Source organism: Balaenoptera acutorostrata, chromosome 10 (assembly GCF_949987535.1).
Source record: "Balaenoptera acutorostrata chromosome 10, mBalAcu1.1, whole genome shotgun sequence".
NCBI lineage: Eukaryota > Metazoa > Chordata > Mammalia > Artiodactyla > Balaenopteridae > Balaenoptera > Balaenoptera acutorostrata.
The window spans coordinates 27971448-27989680 of NC_080073.1; the positions used below are offsets into that span (position 1 = coordinate 27971448).

At 47.1% G+C, this 18233-nt stretch overlaps 1 protein-coding gene across 3 annotated transcripts in view; it reads right to left on the reverse strand.

Moving 5' to 3' along the window:
* The window catches only part of PTPRG (protein tyrosine phosphatase receptor type G), a 731557-nt gene that overhangs the window by 112198 nt on the left and 601126 nt on the right, over positions 1–18233 (reverse strand). For all 3 annotated transcript variants that reach the window (XM_007192374.3, XM_007192373.3, XM_007192375.3), the window contains exon 9: positions 2300–2484. In XM_007192374.3, coding sequence (XP_007192436.2) covers positions 2300–2484 — 185 coding nt within the window. The remainder of the gene's footprint in view (positions 1–2299; positions 2485–18233) is intronic.

Below are 18233 nucleotides of genomic sequence, written 5' to 3' on the forward strand. Positions count from 1 at the left end.
CACAAAATGGAAAGTACACCCCCAGTCTAACACAGGGGTGGCAAGCGACAGCCCACAGCCCAAATCCGGCCCACTGTCTGTTTTTTGTAAATAAAGTTTTATTGGCACACAGCCACACCCATTCATTTACCTGTTGCTATGGCAGCTTTCACCCTTTGACAGCAGAGTTGAGTAGCTGCCCACAGAGGCCATATAGCCCTTAAAGCCTAAAATCTTAACTGTCTGACCCTTTCTAGAAAAAAGTTTCCCAACCCCTGGTCCAACATCACGAGCCAAATCCAGACCCCCATTCCTCAAAGCTTTATTCCAAGAGTCTTTTAAAAATCAGAAAATGGAAAATACCTAAAAAGCCAGCAGGGCTTGCTTCCTGAAGAAACAAACAACAAAAGCAACTGATTTTCAAAGACTCCCTAATGGATGAAATGTCTTGTCATTGCATTGTGGGCCAAGTCCAGAAAGCAGCTCTGGGAGCTTAACCACTGAGTGGGTTTTCCCCAGTGTAGCTACTGAAAACCTCTGAAGAGGCATTAAAATGTTATCGTGGCCACGCCTGCTATCTGTTGCCTAGCAAATGGATTCCTGGTGAGAGGAGGAGGTTGGGGTCAAGTTATTTCACTTTCAGCCTCATTTCTCTCTTTTGGAAAAAGGAGGCAGTAACACCTGTCCCACAGGTTGGCAGCGAGGGCGTGAGAGAGAGAGATGGATGCTGGAGAATGCCGGGAAAATGTTCAGTATGACTTTTAGGCTTCTGGGCCACAAGAACCCCAAGTTGGAGGATAGCTTTGCTGCCACTAAGTCAGCACTCTCAACTTCTTGAGGAATTAATTAATTTTGTGTGTCCCCAAAGAAAATAACCACCCCTAGAAATTCTTATAAAAAAAGAACTTGCTGTCAAAGCATGTTTTTCTCTACAGCTCTCTCTTTCTCTGAAACTCATTTATGCCTCATTCTCTAAACCTCCAACCCCGTCTTCTGTTCAGAGCAATATCTTCGCTCCATCTATGCAGGGATTTATTAGAATTCACTCCAAGCCGGTTATCTATTCATCTCTGCATGTTTAATTATTTTCCACTTAGAATAAGAAACCGAATAAGCGCCTAGATAGTTTCTGCTGATTAATGCAAGCCACCTCAGTTCAGAAAGAGAAACATCCCTCACGGAGTTCCAGTCGTGACAAGAGAAAGGTTAAAACACATCATAACCTTGGGTGCCTTTCAATAGATTCCTCTCCGATTTCATGAAGCTCATCATTCCCTAATGTGACCCAGCTAACAATGTCTAGTGGGGAAATTGAAAACATAAATGGAAATGAAGTAAAAGAATCTTCATCTAAAGGAATACGAAAAGTATTATTCTATAACTGATTGAATGGGCCCCGGGGACTCTGTACGGGGAGGAAAAAAAGTGCTAACAGTCATTAAGAATCCCACTCAGTGCTATTACATTTTCCATGTGCATATACAATTATGGGCTTCATTATCCCAAAGACTTCTTTTGATTAACAATAAACGCCAGGCTTTCAAACCCAAATGTGTCACTTTGAGTTTCCCTGCAGAGATGTAAAGACCAGCGCTTGTTGGAGCGATTGCTTTTCCAGGGGAAGAAGAAGGCTTCTGCAAACATCTGTTCTGAAGGGCCTTGGTGGGGACTGGGCACTAAATATTTATGCACATTTAAGATGAGCAGCTGGATTGGGCATGTGTAGCTCAAAGTGAGGTCAGGTATCACAGCGTCTGAGAGTCTGAGAACAGTGGCTAAAAATTCCGTGGTCACTGGGGTCTAGCAGGTCGGAATGTATGAGGCAGATGAAATGTGACAGAAGGGAGTGGTGGGGACTTCGGAAAGCTGCTTGGTGTGGGTGACAGTATAGGGGTGGGGAGGAGGACGGGGGCGACAGCTGCAATAATAATAACAGCCAGTACTGGCACGGTGCTTGCTCTGTGCTGGGCCCTGTTCTACAACTGTAGAACTCACTTAACATTTACAGCAACGCTATCAGAGAGGACAAGGGCTTTGTGGAGGCTTTCGGATTTTTTTTTTTTTTAAATAATGAAAGAAAAAGCAGTCAGTTTTGAAGGGCCCAGTTACAAAGGAATTAACTCTTTTCCGGGTGGTGTAGCCGTCAAGTATAAAGGCGGAATGGATCCCGGGCAGGCTCTGGCCCCGGTTCACCCCGGTGGCACCCGCCCTCAGCAGGCGGCGTAGGGCTGGGATGCCACAGGGAAAAGCACACCGAAGAGATGCGCAGGGGCCCCTCTCATTGCTACAGACACCCCGACTCAGAACAGGGAGGCTTTACCAAGTCCTTGTCGCTGTCCTTTGTGAACGTCTTCTCCTTCTCGTCCTCGTTCTTGGTCCAGCTGTAGGAGATCATGTAGTTCATGATGGGTGGGTGGTAGATGGTCTCCGGCTGGTTCCAGGACACCTGCAGTGCTGTCTGGTTCAGGGGCTGCACCTTCATGTGGATGGGCGGAGAGCTGCAGACTGAAGACACACGGCCAAGCTCAGGGCCTCCTGGCACTACATACGTACACGCCCCGTGTCCCTCAAGACCGCGACCTCGAAAGGTTGACACAGTAGGATGGGGAACACCGACGCCCCCATCGCTTGGATCCACTGGCTGCTAACATTTTGCCACACCCGTTCTCCCTCCCCCCTCCTCTTTCTACACACACACACACACACGCACACACACACACGCTTTCCTGCTGTGTCACTGAAAGCAAGTTGCAGACATTCTAAACTTCACTCCTTAAACTCAGGTCTGTATCTCCTAAGAATAAGGACATTCTCGTCTATAGTGGCAACGTCTGAGTGTCTATGTGCCCCCCAAATTCATGTGTTGAAACCTAATGCCCAATGGGATGGTATTAGGGGGTCGAGCTTGGGGAGACAATTAGATCATGGCGGTGGAGCCCTCATGAGTGGGATTAATGTCCTCATAAGTAGGCCCCAGAGAGCTCCCTCACCCCTTCTGCCACGTTAGGACATAGTGAGAAGACGGCTGTCTGTGAATCAGGGAGCAAGTTCTCACCAGACAGTGAGTCTACCAGCACCTTTATCTTAGACCTCCCAGCCTCCAGAACGGTGAGAAATAAATTTCTGTTGTTTGTAAGACACTCAGTCTATGCTATTTGTTACAGCAGCCCAAGCTGACTACTGTCATACCTAAGAAAATAAACACTAACTTGATATTATCTGACATTTACTTCATCCCTATTCAAATTTCCCCAACTGTCTCCAAAAGATTGTTTATATAACCCTTTCCCCGCCCACATGACATGTCACATTCAGTGTTATAATGCTTTAACCTCTTTTAATCTAGCATTCTCATCTGGCCTCTTCTTCCACAATGAATTTTTTTAGAAGCCAGGCCATCTGACATGTGGGAATGTCCCAACTAACTAAAATTGCAGATGACATTTTATTGTAGATAGATCAGAGTGTAAACAAATACAATGCAAAATGAGACTTTAAATAATTTTAAAGCAAAGGCACAAAAAACGAGGACGACTTTCTCTGGACCAGCAGGACTCTGTATAACTATCCTGATGCAGGGCAAAGGAAAAGTCAGGCTAATTCCCCTGTTTATTCCTTGTGGCCGGCAGGTTTGAAGGAATGTCGTGGCTCTATATCTATCTACTAACAAACCCATTTAAGGGCTGAGAGTATCAAGTCAGCCATCAACAGCGACATTTTGGCCCTCCAAACGTGCTCTTTCCCAGTGGCCTTGGTTCCTGCCCGCACAGGGCTTCCATTCTGAAGCAGGGTTTCTCAACCTCAGCACCACCGGCCTCTCGGGCCAGAAGATTCTTTGCTCTTGGGGGCCGTCATGTGCACCGTAGGATGTCCAGCGGCATCCTGGGCCTCTACCCACTAGATGCCGGTAGCACTGCCCCCAAGTCAAAACAACCAAAAATGTCCCCAGGTGTCGCCAAATGTCCCTGGGGGGCCGAACACCCCTGAGAACTACAGGTCTAAAGGGGAAGATGGGAATTCATCAAAGAATGACACGTACGCAGCTACTATCACACACCAGGATGGGGTGGGCGGAGGGGAGGAGAGGAACGCTGTATTTTCCAAGCACTTTCTAGGGAGACTTGATTCATGCTACAGGGTCCAGGGAAGACTCTTGTGAGGCAGGTGCATCCAACTGAGAACTGCGTGGAGATTCACTACGTGGGGGTCAGGGGAAGAGGGGAGGCCGGCCAAGGGACCTCAGCAGGGAGAAGGCCTGAGGGGCCCAAAGGAAGGCAGTGGGGCTGGATCAAGGGAGGCTGGTGGAGCGGGAAGCCTCGCAGGCCCAGGTGAAAATTCTGGCCTTCACCCTACGGCACTCCAAAGCCACGGGAAGGATCTGAACCAGAGAATGACGCAGGCAGGTGTGCACTTTACAAAGCTCCCTGGAGCTTCAGCTGAGCAAAGAAGAACCCAGAGGGGCTAAGAGAGGAGCAGAGAGGCCTGTGAGGAAGTGCTGCAGACGGCTGGGTGCTTGCCCACCTAGGAGAGAACAGGAGAACAGCAGGTTCTAGAGAAGACAGAGGCAAAGCCTGGCGATGCGCTGGACAAGGAGGGGCATGAGGGCGAGGGACGCAGTGAGGACGATGCTGGGGTTTGGGGGGCAGGAGGGGAGCAGCCCTGGAGGGGACGGGCCAGGGGACGTGGGGCTTGGTTCTGGCTTCTCCCAGGAGCCCATCTACAAGCCAAGCAGCCCACCATGAGCCGGAGTCCCCTATTTGCTCCTCAAGAGCCCCAAGCCCAAGGCAGCCCTGAGGAGGATGGCTTTCCTGCCAGAGAAGCAGGGGCCCAGCTCTAAGGAGCCAGCTGACGGAGAAAAGCGGAGATTGGTTTTGACAGGGAGGTATCCTTTTGCTCTTCGACTGCCAAACCCCGCTTCAGTCGGACAGATTCGCTTTGTGCAACTGAGACAAGAAGGAAGGGATAAATTAATGAGGCATCCCCACTGCCCTGCAGAACCCCGGGAGGCATTTCGCTGCCTGCTGCGCAAATGCCACCAGAGCAGGGACATCAAAGAAAGAATGTGATGTTAAGGCTCCCACAGACACAGGGGGTGAAATGACAGAGTGCTGACACTAGGTGGCGCTCACATACCATTTTAAAATACCCTAACGTCTAAGTGGTTTACAGTTTCTCAAGAGGGCGGGGCTGGGGAGGGGGAGGAATCAGGGAAAGATCTACACTCCCAACTTTCCAAATTCCAATAATGAACCAAGGAGATTTATATACTCGGAAGCTCGTGTCCTTCCAATGATGACACGTCAGATTCTCTGACTTCTACATCTTTTCTCACCTCCCCCTATGTTTTTACTTATCTCCTTCATTCTGAAGCCATCACTCCCCTGCTCCAATTAGGGGTGAGCCGTATGGGGATGCACGTATCTCTTAACAGTTACATCATAACCACACAAATAATCCTATCACCCACATGCGGATGCAACCATTCTTCTTATTTATTCTTTGAAATAAAAATAGCTGGCTTTTTCTTTGCTCATTAAGATGATTCATGTTAATGTTTTTAAAAAGAAATCCAAGTCATCCAAAAAAGTAAGAAGAAGAAAGTTTTAAAAAATCACCCGAAATCCCCATATCCAGAGACAACCACTGTTAACTTTCTGGGGATCCAACGTCTTCATGCATGTGTAAAAACACATACATGCAATCTGATGTACATGGGATACAACGCATTATGGCCCTGTGAGTGAATTAGTTGTTCTTGTTGTATTTTACTATGTCACGGATATATTGCCTTGTCAAGAAGAGCTTGGTAATACTGTTCTGAATGAAAGTACACAATCCCACTGTCTCAATGGACTAGAAAATATTGGTTTAGGCTCACAAAGGAGGATGGCCTGGCCTCACTCTAACAGGACCACCTTTTTTTTCGGCCACGCTGTGCAGCATGCGGGATCTTAGTTCCCTGACCGGGGATCGAACCGTGCCCCCTGCACTGGGAGCGTACAGTCTTCACCACTGGACAGCCTGCTGGGGCGGGGGTGGGGAATTCTGTAACTGAGGGGCCTCCACAGATCCACACTTGTCTGAGGCCACACATGGGGGCCCTGGGCCGGAGGCTTGTGGGCTGAGGTTCGCCCATCTCGGCCCGAGGGAGGAGCAGGTGGAACAAATTTCCCTTCTGCTCTTCACCTCCCTGAGAGGGTGGATTCTTCTGGGCCAGATGTGGAGGAAGCGTTTGCAGATTCCAAGGAGGACCTAGCACAGGGGCTGGCACACTTGTTCCGTAAAGGGCAGGACAGTAGGTGTGCTTGGCTTTGCCGGCCATATGGTCTCTGTCACAACTACGCAGCTCTGCCTATGAAGCACAGAAGCAGCCGAGGTCATCGGGACATGATGGGCGTGGCTCTGCTGCAATGAAACTGGCTATGGGCCCCGCATTGCCATTTCATACCATTTTTCATGTGTCATGAAACTTTCTTCTTTTCATTTTTTTCAACTTTTTAACATAGAAACACCACTCTCAGCTCCTGGCTGTACAGAAGGTGCTGGTGGGAGAGTTTTGGCCTGTGGATCAGTGGTTTGGTGATTCCAGACGTAGAAGCTAAAGGGAGGCCAAACCTTTGTTTGAAACACGTTTACCGACTGCATCTGTGTTGTTTGTGCCGTATTCTGCCCCTCACACAGCCTGAGAGGCCCCCTCCCCTGCAGAGCTGAGATCTTCCTGCGCTCAGTACTACGTGGCATGATACTGTTGACCTCGTGGACTGTCTGTAATGAGCAATCACACTCCCCTACTAGAATGTAAGCTCCACGAGGCCGCACACTTTCTGTCTTGTTTGCTACACTGTCCTCGGCACTAAATCAGAGCCCAGCACGCAGTGGGCTCCCCGTAAATCTGGGCTGAACGAACGGCGCACTGAGTGGACGGAATCGACCCCTTGGTCTTGCCCTGGCCCACAGGTCCCATGTGACATGACCCCTTCCACGTCTCTGACCTCACCGCCCTCCACCCCCTCCTCGCCAACTCCCCTGTGGCCAGCCCACACCCAGTCTCCCTGAAGCTCCGGCTTCCCCGCCGAGGTCTCCTCTGTGCTCCCCGGGCCCCTCGGCCCCCTCCCTCGACGTGTTCATCACGCCCCTGGGGGAGACGAGATGACCAGACACCCTCCAAAGAACTCATGCCTTGTGCTTCCAAGCTTTGCGGGCCTTTTGAGGGATGCACACCCTTCTTTCCAACAAAACCTCCCCCCAAATTCCAAGTATCACAGACAAAGGCAGCACTGTGGTACATCACAGAAGGGACAGTTTAGAAGAGCTCGTATAATAAAGGGTGGGCTTTGGAGCCAGACTCACATGGACCCTTGTGTTCTCATCTGTAAAATGGGTGGCTAGTACCAGGTAATAATATCCTCCTCACAGAGTTGGGGTAACGATCACAGAGAACGCTGTGGGCCAACCAGAATCTGAGGGCCTGACACCCAGTGGCACACGCAGGGGACAAGCTGCCAGGCCCACACAGTGTTTGAAAACATACAAAGCTGGCTTTTTAAACTGGGCCTCCATCCACACACAGCAGTGGTTTCCTGGGCGGCAGTGCAGGCCTCCTTCAGACAGGCGTGTGCGCTCACATCTGCCACAGTCCCCGCCCCTCCCCACTGCCTTCACCCACAGCTGCCTGGCCCCCAAGGCCAGGTGAATTTCCCACTGATCTAAAACAAGCACCAGGAGCCCGGCCTTCGGCGGAGAACAGGTGCCCAACACCCCTGACAAATGGCCACTGCAAATGCACCTAACACAGGGAGTTGGCCAATCGTCTTGAGACATCCTTCTGCACAAAATCAAAGCCTTTTAACCATGAGGGAGGCACCACACCCGGCTCTCTAAACACATGTCCCCTGTGAGGTGCTCCTGACCTCAGCCTCCCCTTCTGGGGGCCTGATTACCTTCTCACTGGTGTCTGATTGCATTTCACAGGCATCTCGGATGATGCTCTACCAGCTCTGAGAATTCCTGCCTTCATTCTGAACCACCTGTGATTAGGATCCCAGCCTTCGTTAAATAATGAAGAGGCTTCTAGCAGAGCACCCAAGGTCCTCTGATTCTCAATCAACGTCAAGGATATTTTCTCAGTGGTTCCACAAGTAAATGAGAGATTCCCCTACCCCCAATCCTCTTCCTTTGGGGCGTCTGAGATAAACTCACGGGATCCTTTCTCTGTGAAAGTTAGTGTAACTTCCAAGTGCCTTAAACGATTTGGATCTGAAGTCCTCCCTGGGGCCTCCTCCCACCACTGGACCCCTCCAAGTTTCACACGTAAGGCAACGGGCCAACTATTGATCAAGCGTCAGACGAAGAGCACTGCTCAAACACAGCGATCCGGTGCCATCGCCTCTTACGGAGCTTGTCAACAGACAAGAAACTGCTGCCTCCTGCGGGGTGGGGTGCGGCAACATCATACACCAGCCCAGCGGAGGACCACAGGGGAGACAGATGCTGCCCACCGGGGACCCGCCTGCCTGGCAGGGAAGGAGAGGAGCACCGTCTCCTCTTCAGCAGAAGGGACCTCTCAGCTGAACAAAGCCACCAGCCTAGCCTAAGACAGCTCAAATGCCTGTCATTTCTTTATCGCCTTTAGGGGAAATTTCCAAAGAAATGGCCTCAGGGAAGGATTTCTCTTTTTGAAGGGCTGTATCCAAAAGGTCTAGGTAAACACAAAATCCCCCAAAGCCGATCACGTAGGACTTCAAACCTGGCATCTTGGTGCTCTGGGGTGTCATCTTCCCCCCTCCATGCCCAAGAGCTCATGAAAGGGAAACCGCAGGGGCGAAGTTGCCGGAACCGGATCAAAGCCAGATCCCAGCTCTGGCATTTTGGGGATTTACAACACCCGAACTCTCTCTACTTGGAGTTGCCAAGCATACGCCACGGGCCAGGCTCCGTGTCTTCCTCTCAGACGGTCCACAAGGGCACCCTCTCCCCTAAAGATGAAGGAAGACACTGGGTCCAGAGAGACCAAGCCACTGGGCTGGGCCGAGGACCCTGAGTGGGAGGAGGGCTGGGAACTGGAACGCAGCCTGTAGTAGTCCATACCAGAGGGGACGGGGGTGCAGCATCGCATATGTTCTAGCCACAAACACCTCCCACATCTGTTTTCCTATCTGCAAGACGGCAATGAAGAGGTCAGGAGGGTAACTCAAAAGTGCTTAAAAGGTGAAAACTGTCCCATGCAGACACAATGCATCACTACTACGGCTCAAGTCTGTGCTTCTTCCCTGGTTAACAATACTTGGCACAAAAAGCTTCCTTCCCACTCCCTCTGCCTTCCTGGTTTTCTTTGTTCCCAATGACAGATGAGAGTGTGGGTCTCTTGACAATTTCCAGAGCAGCCTCCAACTCCTTCGAGGCCCTCGAAAACTGGGCACAGCCCAAGTAACCATTCTCCCCCATCAGAAATACAGACTAAGCTCGTGGTCCCTCAAGTTATCACGGGGAAGCTGGAAATAGCTGTGGTGGCGCAGGGTGCAGCACTCCCCCATGGGATTCACCAGATGGCTGAAAGAGCCCATGGCACCAAAAAGGTTAGATACTCCCAGCAGTAAGGATTATGTGATTACATGCTTTTAAGGAAACTATTATAGGAATTCTGTAAAAAGGTTTAATAAAGACCCTGACCTAGATTTGAGGGATTGGTTAGGAAAGGCTTACTGAGCACAGTGATGTTTGAACTGATTAGGTGTTTATAAAATGAGCAGGAAGGGACTTCCCCGGTGGCACAGTGCTTAAGAAGCTGCCTGCCAATGCAGGGGACACGGGTTCGAACCCTGGTCTGGGAAGATCCCACATGCCGCAGAGCAACTAAGCCCCTGCACCACAACTACTGAGCCTGCGGTCTAGAGCCTGCAAGCCACAGTTACTGAGCCCATGCACCGCAACTACTCAGCCCACGCACCACAACTACTGAAGCCCACGTGCCTAGAGCCTGTGCTCCGCAACAAGAGAAGGCACCACAATGAGAAACCCGTGCACCGCAACAAAGAGTAGCCCCGGCTCGCCGCAACTAGAGAAAGCCTGCGCGCAGCAACGAAGACACAACGCAGCCACAGATAAAAATAAATAAAATAAATTTTTAAAAAAAGAAAATGAGCGGGAAGGAAGGAAGGAGCCTTAGATATGGCAGACAGAAAAACAGCTCGTGCAAAGGCCCTCAGGCAGGAAAACTGGAAAGAAAACTAGCATGGTTTGGCAAGCAGAGAATGAGAAGGAGGATGGTTGAGACCAGGTCTCACATCATGGGTCACAAATCAAGCCTCAGTAAATTTAAGAAAACTGAAATCATATCAAGCATCTTTTCTGACCACAACGCTATGAGATTAGAAATGAATTACGGGAAAAAAACGTTAAAAACACAAACACATGGAGGCTAAATAATATGTTACTCAATAACCAAGAGATCACTTAAGAAATCAAAGAGGAAATCAAAAAATACCTAGAGACAAATGACAATGAAAACACGATGATCCAAAACCTATGGGATGCAGCAAAAGCAGTTCTAAGAGGGAAGTTTATAGCTATACAAGCCTACCTCAAGAAACAAGAAAAATCTCAAATAAACAATCTAACCTTACACCTAAAGGAACTAGAGAAAGAAGAACAAACAAAACCCAAAGTTAGCAGAAGGAAAGAAATTGTAAAGATCAGAGCAGAAATAAATGAAATAGAAACAAAGAAAACAATAGCAAAGATCAATAAAACTAAAAGCTGGTTCTTGAAGAAGATAAACAAAATTCATAAACCATTAACCAGACTCATCAAGAAAAAGAGGGAGAGGACTCAAATCAATAAAATTAGAAATGAAAAAGGAGAAGTTACAACAGATACCACAGAAATACAAAGCATCCTAAGAGACTACTACAAGCAACTCTATGCCAATAAATTGGACAACCTGGAAGAAATGGACAAATTCTTAGAAAGGTATAACCTTCCAAGACTAAATCAGGAAGAAATAGAAAATATGAACAGACCAATCACAAGTAATGAAATTGAAACTGTGATTAAAAATCTTCCAACAAACCAAAGTCCAGGACCAGAAGGCTTCACAAGTGAATTCTATCAAACATTTAGAGAAGAGCTAACACCCATCCTTCTCAAACTCTTCCAAAAAATTGCAGAGGAAGGAACACTCCCACACTCATTCTATGAGGCCACCATCACCCTGATACCAAAACCAAACAAAGATACTACAAAAAAAGAAAATTAGAGACCAATATCACTCACGAATATAGATGCAAAAATCCTCAACAAAATACAAGCAAACAGAATCCAACAACACATTAAAAGGATCATACACCATGATCAAGTGGGATTTATCCCAGGGATGCAAGGATTCTTCAATATATGCAAATCAATCAATGTGATACACCATATTAACAAATTGAAGAATAAAAACCATATGATCATCTCAATAGATGCAGAAAAAGCTTTTGACAAAATTCAACACCCATTTATGATAAAAACTCCAGAAAGTGGGTATAGAGGGAACCTACCTCAACATAATAAAGACCATATACGACAAACCCACAGCAAACATCATTCTCAATGGTGAAAAACTGAAAGCATTTCCTCTAAGATCAGGAACAAGACAAGGATGTCCACTCTCACCACTATTATTCAACGTAGTTTTGGAAGTCCTACCCATGGCAATCAGAGAAGAAAAAAAAATAAAAGGAATACAAATTGGAAAAGAAGAAGTAAAACTGTCACTGTTTGCAGATGACATGATACTATACATAGAGAATCCTAAAAATGCCACCAGAAAACTACTAGAGCTAATCAATGAATCTGGTAGAGTAGCAGGATACAAAATTAATGCACAGAAATTGCTTGCATTCCTATACACTAATGATGAAAAATCTGGAAGAGAAATTAAGGAAACACTCCCATTTACCACTGCAACAAAAAGAATAAAATACCTAGGTATAAACCTACTAGGGAGACAAAAGACCTGTATGCAGAAAACTATAAGACACTGATGAAAGAAATTAAAGATGACACCAACAGACGGAGAGATATACCATGTTCTTGGATTGGAAGAATCAGCATTGTGAAAATGACTATACTACCCAAAGCAATCTACAGATTCAATGCAATCCCTATCAAATTACCAATGGCATTTTTTACGGAACTAGAACAAAAAATCTTAAAATTTGTATGGAGACACAAAAGACTCCGAATAGCCAAAGCAGTCTTGAGGGAAAAAAATGGAGCTGGAGGCATCAGACTCCCTGACTTCAGACTATACTACAAAGCTACAGTAATCAAGACAATATGGTATTGGCACAAAAACAGAAACATAGATCAATGGAACAAGATAGAAAGCCCAGAGTTAAACCCACGCACCTATGGTCAACTAATCTATGAAAAAGGAGGCAAGGATATACAATGGAGAAAAGACAGTCTCTTCAATAAGTGTTGCTGGGAAAACTGGACAGCTACACGTAAAAGAATGAAAGTAGAACACTCCCTAACACCATACACAAAAATAAACTCAAAATGGATTAAAGACCTAAATGTAAGACTGGACACTATAAAACTCTTAGAGGAAAACATAGGAAGAACACTCTTTGACATAAATCACAGCAAGATCTTTTTTGATCCACCTCCTAGAGTAATGGAAATAAAAACAAAAATAAACACGTGGGACCTAATGAAACTTAAAAGCTTTTGCACAGCAAAGGAAACCATAAACAAGATGAAAAGACAACCCTCAGAATGGGAGAAAATATTTGCAGACGAATCAACAGACAAAAGATTAATCTCCAAAATATATAAACAGCTCATACAACCCAATCCAAAAATGGGCAGAAGACCTAAATAGACATTTGTCCAAAGAAGAGATACAGATGGCCAAGAAGCACATGAAAAGCTGCTCAACATCACTAATTATTAGAGAAGTGCAAATCAAAACTACAATGAGGTATCACCTCACACCAGTTAGAATGGGCATCATCAGAAAATCTACAAACAACAAATGCTGGAGAGGGTGTGGAGAAAAGGGAACCCTCTTGCACTGTTGGTGGGAATGTAAATTGATACAGCCACTATGGAGAACAGTATGGAGGTTCCTTAAAAAACTAAAAATAGAATTACCATATGACCCAGCAATCGCACTACTGGGCATATACTCAGAGAAAACCATAATTCAAAAAGACACATGCACCCCAATGTTCATTGCAGCACTATTTACAATAGCCAGGTCATGGAAGCAACCTAAATGCCCATCGACAGACGAATGGATGAAGAAGAGGTGGTACATATATAAAATGGAATATTACTCAGCCATAAAAAGGAACAAAATTGGGTCATTTGTTGAGACGTGGATGGATCTAGAGACTGTCATACAGAGTGAAGTATATAAGAAAGAGAAAAACAAATATTGTATATTAACACATATATGTGGAACCTAGAAAAATGGTATAGATGAACCAGTTTTCAGGGCAGAAATTGAGACACAGATGTAGAGAACAAACCTATGGACACCAAGGGGGGAAAGCGGCAGGGGGTGGTGGTGGTGGTCTGATGAATTGGGCCATTGGGATTGACATGTATACACTGATGTGTATAAAACTGATGACTAATAAGAACCTGCTGTATAAAAAAAAAGTGATTAAATGTAAAAAAAAAAAAAAAAAAAAGAGATCAACTAGTGACCCACACTGATGGGTTTAGCCAGGCTTTTATTTAAATTCTTGATTCTAGATGACTGTGACTCAATAGGCCAAGATGCCCGCCTCCTTTGTTTCAATTTGGTCCTTAAAATAATTTTTGTCTTAGAATTAGGTATCACTTAGGGACCCACTGTATTTAAAAGGAGCGTTCTCCTTTTAATGTCTCCTGACATTCACCTTACTAGCTTTGAATTTCTGATTCTTCCTTGGCACCTGCCTCTCTTACTTGTTCTGGTTCAGGGAGGCCATTGGATGAGCTCCATAGTTTAATTGCCAACCTTGTTCCAACCCCCAGATGTGGCACCTGGATCATTTGGTAAGGATGGTCCTCTCTAGCATGGTTCCAGGATCATCCACACCTGGGGACTGGACTCAAGCAGCGCCTCCGAGGCTTGGTCAAGAGGATCCAAGAGATCAGGGAGCCTGCCACTTAAATTGGAGAGACCGGGCTGCGAACAAGCAGCGCCCCTAGTGGGCCCCAGTGGGAAATCAGCTGTGCAGCACTTGGGAGGGACGGAGCTACCCTGGCCTCCTGACCACCCCAGGCACACGGATCCTTATGCTCCGAGGAACTGGGCTTCTAGCTGGCTGGTGAAAACCAACAGTTTGAGATGCTGAGTACACTCCTCACGGAGAAGGCTCCTCTCTTCCCGGAAGCCTTTGCATGGAAACCAGAGGGCTCTGTGCACTTGATAGACAATACCTGTTAGCACTTAGTGTCAGATGTACAGACGGCACCTTGTCTACACAGGCAGAGATGTGACATGGGACAGCCCACACACTCATTTCGGTCCAAGCCAGTGCTTTGGAATCACAAAACCAGTCCAGAGAGGGCCCAGGAGAGAAGCCAGCAACTGTGATGACCCCTGGCTGTGCTTAGAAGAGAAAAAGATGACCCCAGAGGTCTCATCATGGTCTCCCCCTCTGTGCCTTTACACATGGTCTCAAGGACTGGGGAGGTGACAACATTGCTTACGCCCGAGAAAGCCAAGGGATCGGCCCATGTTCCTTGAACCTTAAGGAAAACCACCTCAATCAGCCTGTGTTGGTTTACAGAAGAATCGGTGGGAAGAACGGAGAAGATAAATTGTCTGCCTCCCAGCCACCGTGACTCCCGTGACTCCGAGGAGAGGGAGATGCATGAAAGAATCTCGGAGTCTCCCGCTCCATGGGCTGTGAACATTCGTTGGCGACAGAAAGGGGAAGTGTGTCCTTCTGGGAGGAGGGATGCTGGTGGCCTTTATTAATCTCCAGATTGCAGTTCATAAGCACCATGGTGCTCACACAAACAAACCCAATGTCAGGGAAGATCTTCCTGGAGAGCAGAGAAAAGCTGAAGCCGTAGGAGGGTGCCTAAGTCAGCCCTGAAGATCAAACTCTCCAGGCCTACCTGCCTGGAGACAGAGGATTAAGTAATGAGGTGATTATTTATAAAGGGTGAAAACAATAGGCGGGCCCTGGCATCTGTTAGCGATATCAGCTCAACGGCTCCCAAGCCATAATGTGGTTCTGCCTGGGAGCCTCCTGACACCAGCACCTGCCTCCTTCAGTGCTTCCCTTTCTCTGCTTTTAGGAGTGGTGGAGTGGCTGGGAAACGTGGCTGTTCCTTGGGACAGAGAGGAAAGCCCTCTCTCCGTGGTGTTTTGATACCAACACTTCCATCCAAGTGGCTTAGGGTCAAATGGCTTTGGAAGATGGCTTCCCAAATCCTAGGAGCTCTCTGATTTCAGGTCCTGGGAGTGGTGTGGAATCCTGCTGCAAATGCCTGCTTAAGCTCCTCCCATTAGAGCACCTACCCTGGGCTAGATCGTAAATGCCTCAACTGTGCCAACTCTTGGAGCAAGAATCTTTTCACTCCTGGCCACCTGGCATGTGTGGGTTAGCTTCATATATCTATCCATCCATCCATCCATCCATCCATCATCATTCCCTCCAGTCCAATATTTACTAAGGCGCCAACAGTGAGCATTGTACCCTCTCTCCAACAAAAAAAGAAAAAAAAAACAAAACAGTTTTACCCTTTATGAGCTTATAAGGTAGTGGGAGAGTTAGGTATTAGGGAAAAAAAATACATAAATGAATGTAAAATTCCAACGCTGAGAATGCTACAAAAGAAAGGTACTGGTGCCCCGACAGTGTCTGGGCCAAGGCAGCCAGGGAACTTCATGGGGAAGGACCACTGAGTTGAGCCTTGAAGGCTGACAAGGGATGGATGAAGCACAGAGGTGAGGCCGGGGCCTTCCAGGGAAGAGGCTGCTGGAACTGCAGTGCGGCTGGTGGACCGAGGTGCAGGATGCGAACAAAAGTGAAGTGCAAGGCGGGGCTGGGGAGGGGGACAGGACGTGTGGACCACGCTATGGACCACGGGATTCACTGGAAAGGTTTTAACTATTTCAGACAATCTGGCTTCGCATTTCTACCAGGAAGAGAATGTGGTCCCACTGTTTTGAAATGTGTTCTCCAGTGATCATGTCACATGTAATAGGTTGTCCTGAAAGCCAATGCTGACCTACAGACAAAGAAGTACAACTATTTGCAGAGTACTTTCCGTGTCCCAGGCTCTGTACTATTTGTTTTCTATACTGTCTCACTTAAAAGCCCACAAGCCAAGGAAGGGGTTGTGATTATTAGCTCCATTTTACAGAAAGGAAACTGAGGCTTAGATATTAACTAGAGCACAGAGGTGCAGAAGTAAATGATTGGCGTGGAATTTGAGTCCAGGTTTGCTTGACTCCAAAGTCTAGATTCTTACCCATTGCCCTTATATTGTCTCCCCATTCATTCATTTAATGAACAATGACCGTATACCTACTATATTTTAGGTACTGTGTTAGGTCCTGTTGATTCAGGGATGCACAAAATCCTTAACCTAGGAGGCCCCAACATCTACATCAAGTGGGTGCACTGACCCTCCCAGGGACTAACCCTGTGATCAAGACCTCAGTAACCTCTGCCCCGAGGACCCAAGATAACTTGCCAAAAGCAAGCCAAGCAGATAAAGACAGAGACCAGTGATTCCCTTCAGGAAAATAAACTTGATCTTTAGGAAGAGCACCCAATTGCCTCAAGGACTTTTAAAGTGCCTTCATTCACAGAAAGATAATAATAAAACTGTGTGGGGACTTCCCTGGTGGCGCAGTGGTTAAGAACCCACCTGCCAATGCAGGGGACACGGGTTCGAGCCCTGGTCCAGGAAGATCCCACATGCTGCAGAGCAACTAAGCCCGTGTACCACAACTACTGAGCCTGTGCTCTAGAGCCTGTGAGCCACAACTACCGAGCCCACGTGCCACAACTACTGAAGCCTGCACGCCTAGAGCCTGTGCTCCACAACAAGAGAATCCATTGCAATGAGAAGCCAGTGCACCGCAACGAAGAGTAGCCCCCGCTCAATGCAACTAGAGAAAGCCCATGCACAGCAACAAAGACCCAACGCAGCCAATAAATAAATAAATAAATAAATAAACAAATAAATAAATAAAAAAATAAAATAAAACTGTGTTGCTCAAGCCACCTGATGACATTTAAAACAGAGACCACCTCTTGTGGATTCATATGGAAGCTGGCAGTCCCTTGGAAAATAGAAAGAATGCTGTGTTTGGACAGAAGAGGATCTCAGTTCACGTCTCAGCTCTACCATTTCCTGGCTGAGAGGCTCTGGATGACCGACCACCTGTTCTCTCTGAATCTCAGACCCCTCATCTGTTAAAGAGAAACAGTAACACTGCATTTCTCTCTTTGCTCACCCCCACCCATCCTCCATCCAAACTGTTAGTAAATCTCAGAGGCTCTGTTACAAAATCCATCCCCAACGGATCACTTCTACATCCACCAGGATCACCCTCATCCAACCACTGTCATCCTGACAGGAATACTTCCATCAGCCTCCTGCGGGTCTTACAGATTCCACCCCAGGTCCTCTGCAAACATTCTTCACATAACAGTCAGAGTGATGGGTCTAAAAACCTTTTCAGATGGTTCCACAGCCCTGCTTAGACTCCTCCAAAGGCCACTGGCATAAGAACACAGTCTTAATAACGCCTTACCAAGAAAGGTCTTTTGAGACTTCACTCTTGCGGGTTCCCATGCCTCAGGGCCTTTGCAAAAGGACCTTTCCCTCTCAGAAGTTTGCAGGGCTGGCTCCTTATCCAGACCAACCCACTCTCTCCAGGGAAGCTCTCTTCGCCTTGGCCTCACTACGTTCTGCCACTCTTAGCAAACCACCTGATTTGATCTGCAGAACAACACCGAAGAGCTTTATCACCGACCTCTTTATTTCTTTCTTCCCCCTAAAACTTAAGCTCCATAAGAGACTCTTCTCCCTTGTTCAGCTTTATTTCTAGTGCCTAAAACTTGTTCATAGTAGATGCTCAACAAATATTTGACAAATGGAAAGTGCATCCTGGCAGAGGTTGTTCTGAGGATTAAATAAACCATCTATGAACGGAAAAGGCTAGCATAGCACCTGGCCCATGAAAACCCCTATGTAGCCTTTTTAAGCATAGGTGTACCAGAGAAAGCTCTTCAATGTAG